The sequence below is a fragment of the Aulostomus chinensis genome, chromosome 21, assembly GCF_037954235.1.
Source record: "Aulostomus chinensis isolate RoL2024-O1b breed Wild chromosome 21, RoL_Achi_v1.0, whole genome shotgun sequence".
NCBI lineage: Eukaryota > Metazoa > Chordata > Actinopteri > Syngnathiformes > Aulostomidae > Aulostomus > Aulostomus chinensis.
In genome coordinates, this window is record NC_141340.1 from 372,560 (window position 1) to 383,332 (window position 10,773).

Here is a 10,773-nt window from a genome sequence, read left to right on the forward strand (position 1 = left end):
ATCCCAGCTGACATTGGCTGAGAGGCGGGATTCACCCTGAACGGGTCACCAGTCCATCACAGGGCCATCAGGAGCACTTATGGGTTCAGTATCTTGCTCAAGGACACTTGGACATGATCACGGGGGGGACGGGAGGATCGAACCAGCAACCCTTCGGTTGCTAGACGCTGCAATCAATTAGATGAGTACACCTGTTAATCAGACACCTGAGTGGTTGCTTTTGAATAACTACGTGTGTGTGTGTGTGTGTGTGTGTGTGTGTGTGTGTGTGTGTGTGTGTGTGTGTGTGTTTTTGGGGGCTCAGACTCTCAACATGGTGACGCCTACCCTGCGGGTGGAGGATTGCAGCATTGCTCTGTTGCCTAGGAACCACGAGAAGAATCGCTGCATGGATGTCCTGCCTCCGGACCGCTGCCTGCCATTCCTCATCACCATTGATGGCGAGAGCTCCAACTACATCAACGCCGCACTGATGGATGTACGCAATCTCTCCCTCTTTCTCACACACACACACACACAAACGCACATGTTCACACACACAAACGCACACACACACACACACACACACACACCTCCAACCTACAGACTTGTTCTGAACATAACACCTGACCATGTTACCACAGTTTGTCATGAAAACGTGTTGCTGAACAGGGTCTCCTACCATAATGTTATGACATTGTGTGTGATGTCATGACATAAATGATGTCATGACCTGTTGTGTGATGTCAGGAACTCCTGTCTGATATTCACTTTCCCGTATCAGAGCTACAAGCAGCCATCGGCATTCATCGTCACCCAGCATCCTTTGCCCAACACAGTGAAGGACTTCTGGCGCCTGGTCCTCGACTACCACTGTACATCCATCGTCATGCTGAATGATGTTGACCCTGCTCAGGTAGTCACGCAAACATACATGTCACATTGGGGCAGCGGTGGATGGCAGCGTGTTGGTCATTAATGCCACATCCTCTCTGTCGGTCAGCTGTGTCCTCAGTACTGGCCTGAGAACGGCGTTCATCGTCTCGGCTCGCTGCAGGTGGAGTTCGTCTCAGCAGACCTGGAGGAAGACGTCATCAGCCGCATCTTCAGGATCTACAACACTGCCAGGGTGGGTTCCATTTTACTGAAGGAATTTTGTTGTTGGTGGGTGGAGTCCTTTACCTAAAGGAAGTGATGATGTAAACACCTGCAAGTTTCATGATTGGCAGGAAGAAATTGTTGCAACATGGAGCCGTTAGTGTGGCTCCTCTTGGAACCGTCACCTCATCATGGTGGAGGAGTTTGAGTGCCCTAAGGACCCCAGGAGCTATGCTGCCGGGGGCTTTTTCCCCTGGTTAGGGTCACCCAAGGCAGACTGGTCCCTGGTGCCAGACAAAGAATGGTTCAAAAGACCCTTTTTGGGAAGGAAATCATAGAGTCGGTGTACCCAGCCCAGAGGGTGACTGGGTCCCCGCCCTGGAGCCAGGCCTGGGGTAGGGGCCTGTGGGCAAGCGCCTGGTGGTTGGGCCTTAGCTCATGGGGTCCGGCGGGGCCCAGCCTGAACAGGTTACATGGAGTCTTCCCCCTGTGGACCCACCACCTGCAGGAGGAAACGGAAGGGTCCAGTGCATTGTGATTTGGGCAGCAGACCGAGGCGGGGACCTTGGCTGTCTGATCATTAGACATGGAAGCCGGCTTTTGGGACATGGGATGTCACCTCACTGGCGGGGAAAGAGCTGGAGCTGGTGGAAGAGGCTGAGCATTACCATCTAGATATAGTCGGCCTCACCTTAACACATAGCTCCAGGTCTGGAACCCAAGTCTTTGAGAGGTGTTGGACTTTCTCCTTCACTGGAGTTGCTGGAGGTGAGAAGCGGAGGGCCGGGGTGGGCTTTTCGATAGCCCCTAGATCAGGGGTCAGCAACCCAAAACACTGAAAGAGCCGTTTCGACCTGGTTTCAACGGAAAAGACAACACTGCGAGCTGCAAACACTTTTTGTGTTTAAAATAATGCAATATATACACATACACACATGTAATTTATATAAGGCGCACCTGACTATCAGCCACACCTGTGAAATTTAGGTAAAAAACAAATGTGTACATCTACAAGCCGCGCTGGACTGTAAGCCGCTGGTGTTTTAATGTTTAATTACCACATGTAAGGTTCGTGCAGATTGTCAGGAAAGAGATGCTGTTTGGGGAAGCTTCCCATTTGTTAACATTTCCTACAAACAACAAGTTGCATATATGCATAACTTCTAATTAGAGTAGGGAACCTGTACCTGCTGTGGAAACTGTCCTGTGTCACATGACACATCGCGTTCAGACACACAAACTTTCACAGCATTCCAAACGGATTTACTGCGTAGGAATAAACGGTGCTCTCAGCGCAGGACCATAAACAAAGCTGACAGCGCTCGACGAAGCTGAGCCTGATTAACAGGGCTGCGACTAACCGCTATTTTAATAGTGACTAGTCACCGACTATTGAAACGATTAGTCGACTCATCGGATAATTATTAATTTTTTCTTAAATTTAGCATGAAGTTGATTAAATTATGTGGCAAATGATAATAAACCCAAGAAAGATGGTACAATGAAAAATACATCTTTTATTGAACACTGCGGATTCGTACAAAAATCAAATAAAAAGTCCTGTCTAAAACCAATGAGGCCCAGTGCTCGTCAGTAGATAAATAAATCCATAAATAAATAAACCTGTTCATTTTTGTAGGACAGGCAAATAAATAATAAATCAAAATCAAGTAAACATTTTTACAGTGAAAACACTCTTCTAAAATGTCCAATGTGTCCTAAAAACCGTCCTGCTTGAATGTCCCTTGAGTCTCACGAGGAGAGTCAGACTGCGCTTCCTTCAGCTGCCCGACGGCTTCTTTAAATGTTCCTGCATCACCGCCATGACACCAAGGTCTGCTTAGCAACCTTTGCTCGTTGTCTTTTTATCCGCCGTATCCAGGCTGAGATGCTCCAAACTTTAGAAGTTTTGGTGCGCGTACCTGATGTTGACGCCGCGTTCCTGAATGTTCCCACTCAGAGACAGAGACGCTACTGCGCATGAGCGACCCTCGCAGAGATGATAATCAAGAGAGACGCCTCACTCTGTTGGAGAAACGCGTGTGGCGGCAACAGTCGACGATGGAATTCATTATCGATTATTGTTATCGATATTTGTCGACAACGTCACTAATCATTGCAGCCTACTAATTAAGTGTTTTATAAAAGTGCCTGTAACAAAGCAGTCAGCCTAAAGGTGCAGTAACGTCTGATTAAAATATCACCAGCCTACCAGCCGCCAGCCGCACCGTTGGATCAGCTGCACGTTCAAAGCAGGGGGAAAAGTAGCGGCTTATAGTCCAGAATTATATATAATTTTATTTGAATATTTAGAGATCACAGGGCTGCAGGGTGGAGCAGTGGTCCTCACTGTGGCCCCCCAGCAAGAAGGTTGTGGGTGGAGCAGTGGTCCTCACTGTGGCCCCCCAGCAAGAAGGTTGTGGGTGGAGCAGTGGTCCTCCCTGTGGCCCCCAGCAAGAAGGTTGTGGGTGGAGCCCCGGCTGCAGCACGGGGTCTTTCTGGGTGAGTCTCCATGTTCTCCCTGTTCCTGCTGGGTTCTCTCTGGTACTCCAGCTTCCTCCACAGTCCAAAGACATCAAGAGGGACCAGGTTAATCCAGACTCTAAATTGACCGTAGGCGTGGCTGGGAGAGCCAATGGTTGTCTGTCTCTATGTGTTGGCCCTGCCATGGACTGGTGACCTGTCCAGGGGGAACCCCGCCTCTCGCCCCCCGCGACCTTTAACAGGAATAAGCAGAAGACAATGGATGGATGATGGATGGATTTAGAGATCACAATAATCTTACAATTTACAACTACAATTGAACAAATGAACAAACACAAAGAAAATACTTTTTCAGATATTGCGCAGGTTTGGTGCCGGCTGCCTGCTGACACGTCGAGTGCTGTCAAACGTCTCTGAAGAAGGCGAATGCTGATCACCAAAATTGCACAAGGACTGAAGAAAGAAGTTAAAAACTTTGACTTAATAAGAAGACATGATACACGATTTTGAGACAAATAACATTCACTTCAGTCGGACACTTAGAATTTATTTTCCTAAGCCACGCAGAGCCGCAACATAAGGATGAAAGAGCCTCTGGAGCCGCGGGTTGCCGACCCCTGCCCTAGATGTTTGGGTTTACTCCGGTGGAACGAAGTGTTGCTTCCCTGTGCCTTCAGGTCGGGGAACGGGTCCTGACTGTTATCTGGGATTATGCGCTGAACAGCAGTCCAGAGTACCCACCCATTTTGGAGTCCCCGGGAAGGGTGCTGGATAGCGCCCTGACTGGGGACTCCATTGTCCTACTGGGGGAGTTCAACGCTCATGTGGGCATTAACAGCGTGACCTGGAGGGGTGTGATTGGGAGAAATGGCAGGCCCAACCAGAACCCGAGTGTAGTGCAGTTATTGGACTTCTGTGCGAGTTGCAGTTTGTCCATAACAAACACCATGTTAGAACATAAGGATGCCCATCAGTATACGTGGCACCAGGACATCCGCAGAAGTTGCTGAGGCAGTTAAGCAACACTGCGGTGGCAGAGCTCTGGGGTGGATGAGATCCACCCTGGGTATCTCAAGGCTCTGGATGTTGTGGGGCTGTCCTGGTTGACACGTCTCTGCAATGTTGCGTGGACATTGGGGCGGTTCCTCTGGAGTGGCAGACCGGGGTGGTGGTCCCCAACTTTAAGAAAGAGGACCAGAGGCTGTGTTCCAACTATCGAGGGATCACACTCCTCAGCCTCCCTGGAAAGGTCTACACCAGGGTACTGGAGAGGAGGGTCAGGGCGATAGTCGAACCTCAGATCGAGGAGCAGCAGTGTGGTTCTTGTCCTGGTGGTGGAACCGTGGATCAGCTCTTCACCCTTGCTAGGGTGCTGGAGGGGGCATGGGAGTTTGCCCAACCAGTCCACATGTGGACTCTCACTTTTGTATTTGTTTATTCGTTTTGGTTAGGGTTAGGGTTAGCACTTAGTAAATTCAGTTGCACTAACTGAACAACATCAAAACTAAAACATCTCTTGGTGTTGTTGGTTTTGACAGTAGTTGATGCTAGGTGATGCTAATTTTTGCTAGTTAATGCTTGACGAGGCTCATTTTCCTCACTGCAAAAATTCCTTTTTTGGTTTGTTAGCTTTTTAGAAAGCTAAAATTTCTTTGTACTGCTGGGACACAGATGGCACATGTAGGTAATACCTTCTAAGTTACTGTTAGATGCCAGCAGATGACATTAATAAATTGAAGTATATGTTAGCATTAGTATTAGGTTACATAGATAATTGATGAGAGTATTGACGTGGTTAGTTTTTACTTGTTCATGCTTGCTGCCACGAGTCAACAGTGGTTAACATTAGCTTCCTCGCTTGTATGTTTGCTATTCGTAACTTTTTGGATAGAATCCAATCAGTTCAAAACCTACAGCCCTGACATGAAAGCTAACTCGCTAACTGGCAGCCTTGGTTTTTAGCCTCATTAACCCTCAGTGTTAATGCCTCTGTCAAAGGGTTTGTTTGATTTTGACCCCTTTACCCACCTGAGGGTGTTTAGGGTGGTTCTGATTTGTCTGATGGAGTACAGCTCGGTATCTCCCTCCCTATCCGACCACATTTAGATCAGAGTGTGTTTGATTTTCACCTCCTCACCTCCCTGCCGGGTTGAGGCGGGCTTGTTTGATTTGTGCCTCATTTCCTCCAGACGTCTCATGATGTTTGTGCTTGTTTGATCCTGATCCCCCCCACCCCCAAGCAGGTCAGATTTAGCTTCCATTGTGTTTGATTTGTACTACTTCTCCTCCCTTTATGTTCCTGTTGGTTTTATCTTCCTTGATTCCTTCCTTCCCCCTAATTAAGTCTCTTCCTTCCTTTCTATGACTCCCTACTCCCTCTCCTTCCACTGCTTCTCCTCTTTATTTTGTTTTTATACCTGCAATTTACCGCCCTCCCTTCTGCCCTTACCTTCAATGATTCCCACCTTTTCCCCTCCTTCCATGCTCTCTTTCTAACAACCTTTTTTCCTCCACTCTGTCCTCAACATCATTCCCTTATGTCTTTATCCTTTTGTTTTCCTTTCCTTGCCTCCTACCATTCATTCTATCCTGTTTTCATACTGTCCTCCTGGTTTTCCCCAGCCACAGGATGGGTACCGCATGGTGCAGCAGTTCCAGTTCCTGGGCTGGCCCATGTACCGGGACACACCTGTGTCCAAGCGCTCCTTCCTCAAGCTGGTTCACCAGGTGGACAAGTGGCAGGATGAGTACGACGGTGGCGAGGGACGCACAGTGGTCCACTGCCTGTAAGTGACACTGATGATGATGATGATGAAGGACATAAGCTGCAATGAGGCTGAGTGCCACTGAGTTCAACACTGATGGTTTGTCTCCATCTGCTGGTGGACACTGGAACAACAAGTTGAATATTTCCATCTTGTTTCCGTATTTCCTCCCTTTTCCTCCTCTTCCTCACTTACTCCCCTCAAGGAATGGCGGCGGCCGCAGTGGCGTCTTCTGCAGCATCAGTATCGTGTGTGAGATGCTGCGACAGCAGCGCTGCGTAGACGTGTTCCATGCTGTCAAAACTCTGAGAAACAATAAACCCAACATGGTGGATCTACTGGTAACAAACAAACACACACACACACACACACATACAAGCACACACACACACACACACACACACACACACACACACAGACACGTACAGATAGACACACACACATACACACAGCACAGACACATACAAGCACACACAGACACATACACACATAGAAGCATACACACATGCACAGACACACACACAGACACATACAAGTACACACACAGGCACAAACACATATACAGACACATACAAGCACACACACACATACAGGCACACAAACACTCACACATACAATCATACACACAGACACACACACAGACACACAAACAGACACACGAACAGACACACACATACAAGCACACACACAGGCACACACAGACACACACACACATACAAGCACACACACAGGCACACACATATAAGCACACGCACAGACACACACATACAAGCACACACAGACACACACATGCAGGCACACACATAGACACACACATACAGGCACACACACAGACACACACATGCAGGCACACACAGACACACATACAAGCACACACAGACACACACATGCAGGCACACACACAGACACACACATACAAGCACACACACAGACACACACATGCAGGCACACACAGACACACACATACAAGCACACACACAGACACACACATGCAGGCACACACAGACACACACATACAAGCACACACAGACACACACATGCAGGCACACACACAGACACACACATACAGGCACACACACAGACACACACATACAAGCACACACAGACACACACATACAAGCACACACACAGACACACATACAATCACACACAGACACACACATGCAGGCACACACAGACACACACATACAAGCACACACAGACACACACACACATACAAGCACACACACACAGGCACACACATATAAGCACACGCACAAACACACACATACAAGCACACACAGACACACACAGGCAGGCACACATACAGGCACACACACAGACACACACATACAAGCACACACAGACACGTACAGATAGACACACACACATACACACAGCACAGACACATACAAGCACACACAGACACATACACACATAGAAGCATACACACACGCACAGACACACACACAGACACATACAAGTACACACACAGGCACAGACACACACACAGACACACACATACAAGCACACACACAGGCACACACAGACACACACACACATACAAGCACACACACACAGGCACACACATATAAGCACACGCACAGACACACACATACAAGCACACACAGATACACACATGCAGGCACACACACAGACACACACATACAGGCACACACACAGACACACACATGCAGGCACACACAGACACACACATACAAGCACACACAGACACACACATACAGGCACACACACAGACACACATACAATCACACACAGACACACACATGCAGGCACACACAGACACACACACACACATACAAGCACACACAGACACATATACAGACACACACACAGACACACATACAAGAACACACACACAAATACACAAGCACACACACACGCACACACACACAGGCTTCTGGTTTCCATTCAAGCTCAACAACAAAATCAAACAGTGATTTTTCTGACTGTTGTTGAAGTTTGTTGTGTTGTTCTGCCTCCAAACGCCGCGTCAATGATCAGCCTAACGTTCTCGGCGCCGTGGTGCAGCGCGGCGTCCTGCTGCTGTCGTCTGCTCCACGTTCTCATGAGGGTTGAGAACTTCAGATTAAGACTGAAGACTCTGACGATCCCTTTCATCTCTGATGAAGTAGAAAGAAGGACCAGCCGTCAAAGCGCAGGCAGGAAGGGCGTCTGAGCTCGTCCCTTCCTGGTCGACTGTCTTCTTCATAATCTTCACAAATGGGTTTGGACCCTCGGAGCCTCCACCCTCATACAGACTGGCTGGCTTGTCCACGACGGCGAGGACTCACAGCCAGTAGTTACCTGCCAGTTACCTGGCTGGCACCATTTGAAGCTGCCAGCATGAAAGGGGGCGGGGCCTCGTGCGCCCATCACACAGAATTGATTAGACCTGAAAACGCAGCTGTAAGACATTCAAACACATTTGACTGACAAGGACGGGGAAGCAAGGAAACCCTCACCAGAAAGGTGAGTCGTGTCGTCAGAGCCCCACCTGGGTCCAGATGCATGTCATCGCACTACGACAGCTGTGATGTCAGACCTGCGCCTGTCGTGTTTATTAGGTCAAAACCCCTGTCCTCCTGTCAGGGCAGGTGTTCTAAGTGGGGCCTCCAGCGGCCTCATCTGCTGTGGCCTGAGAACCTGCTCGTGCATGTGGTTCTCGGGCCAATAACCCATGAATAAAAATATGAAATCACAGTGGGTTCCTAACAGTGTGACCTTTGTGTGTCAACAGGAACAATATAAGTTCTGTTATGAAGTCGCTCTGGAGTATCTGAATTCTGCCTAGCAACAAATACTGGCTCCTCCCCCAGCAGTGCCATGATGCTGCTCATGGTCCAACAGGATGAAGAAGAGGAGGACAACTACTGACTGGTGATGAAGAGGAGGACAATGTTTTTGCACTGCTTTGTTTGACTGACAGTGAGCATGGACACACCCACTCACACACTCCCCCTGCTGGCCAACGTGTCGCGGCACCACAAGTCACTTTGTTGTGTTTTAGTGTTTGGTGTCGATGAACCAAAATGCCATTGGAGTGAGATTTGGGCAGAGCGCCCCCTTCCTGTACACGCCCCCTCAGAGAGCATGATGGGAGGTGACATCAGCAGCACAGACTTGATGTGTTTTTTTTGTCGTCATAACGATGTCAAATGTGAACTTTGGTGTCACGAGCAGCACGACATCAGAGCTCAGAGTTAAATCTGATAGGCTGCTGATCAGGAAACGTTGTCATGACAACATCCATGATTGTTATTTACAGTGTAAAGTTTTTAAAACGTTTCCAGCTTCGCAAATGTATTCAAATATTTATGTAAGTCTGATTTCAGGTTTGTGTTCTCGTCAAAATCTTTTAACCCTTTCACCACCCCAGTGTTCGCTGAGTTCCCCAGCAAACTCCCTGCTCCTCAGCTGCGTCTGCAGGACCGCATTTGTACTTTTCAATACACGATTGCACTGAGATGGTTTCAGTCGGCTTTACTGGGAACGAGCGGCGTGTCGTCAGCGTACGTGATCTCAGCGAGGAACCCTCGTCAGAACGGTTCTAATGAGACGATCTATAGAGGTTCTCTACATTCATCATATTGTGGAATCCGGAAATTTGACTGTACTTTTATGAGCTTTGCCATGTGGTTATTTATATCCATGAATATTTTTTTCTGTTGTTTTTTTTTTACGTACAAATGTTTTGTTTTTGCAAATTTTCTTTTTTTTCTACATTTTTCTGCTAATTTCCTGGAAGGTGTTTATGTTGTTGGTGTCAAACATTAAGTCAGTCCAAGTCTTTCCTCATCATCACTTTTTTCCCCAAATAAAGTTTGATTCATTTGTTGAGCGGATGGTCAGGTTGTGCCACGGTGACGTTCTCGAGGGTTCCTACAAGTCTGGGTTCTGGTCTCATGGCGCTGACGGACCCAGTCCTGCTCTGAGAGGGTGTAAATACAGCAAAGACACAAACAACAACACGTTTGAGAGGTTGGAAGCAACAATGGTCTGAAGGAGCGTTACCATGGCAACTCAATGCTCATTGGAACTGAGGTGTGACCTGGACCTGAGACCTCATGTCCATAAAAGCACATTGGTGTTTATGCTCTGACTTCTTCTGTGGTGATGAAGTTGCTGCAGATTCTGGACTGGAAACATCAGAGCGCCGTTCCCTTCTGGTGACGTGTTCATACTGTACATAGAACCCCAGGAAGCTCAATATTTATTCCCTCAGTTGTGTTGATGTTACTGTCTGCGTTCTTGTGAAGCACACAGAGACAATCACAGCACAAAGTTCACGTTCCACCAGCGGAACCGCAATTACACCGGCGGTTCAGCTGGCAGCGGAGGTCTCTGGTGCTGATGACAACTTTAATGTATGAACACTTTATTTATGTTGTATGAGTCCAAATTACCAAAATAAAACATATACACACTTCAGCTGGAGTTGTGTGTG

General features: G+C 48.0%; 1 protein-coding gene across 6 annotated transcripts in view; it reads left to right on the forward strand.

Annotated features, from left to right (window-relative positions):
• The window catches only part of LOC147241234 (receptor-type tyrosine-protein phosphatase mu-like), a 129,763-nt gene extending 119,016 nt beyond the window's left edge, over nt 1-10,747 (forward strand). For all 6 annotated transcript variants that reach the window (XM_086191115.1, XM_086191116.1, XM_086191117.1 and 3 more), the window contains 6 exons: nt 305-478; nt 764-895; nt 983-1,108; nt 6,184-6,347; nt 6,532-6,667; nt 9,067-10,747. In XM_086191115.1, coding sequence (XP_086047241.1) covers nt 305-478; nt 764-895; nt 983-1,108; nt 6,184-6,347; nt 6,532-6,667; nt 9,067-9,120 — 786 coding nt within the window. In that variant the 3' untranslated portion in view covers nt 9,121-10,747. The remainder of the gene's footprint in view (nt 1-304; nt 479-763; nt 896-982; nt 1,109-6,183; nt 6,348-6,531; nt 6,668-9,066) is intronic.
• Nucleotides 10,748-10,773: the final 26 nt, after the last annotated feature.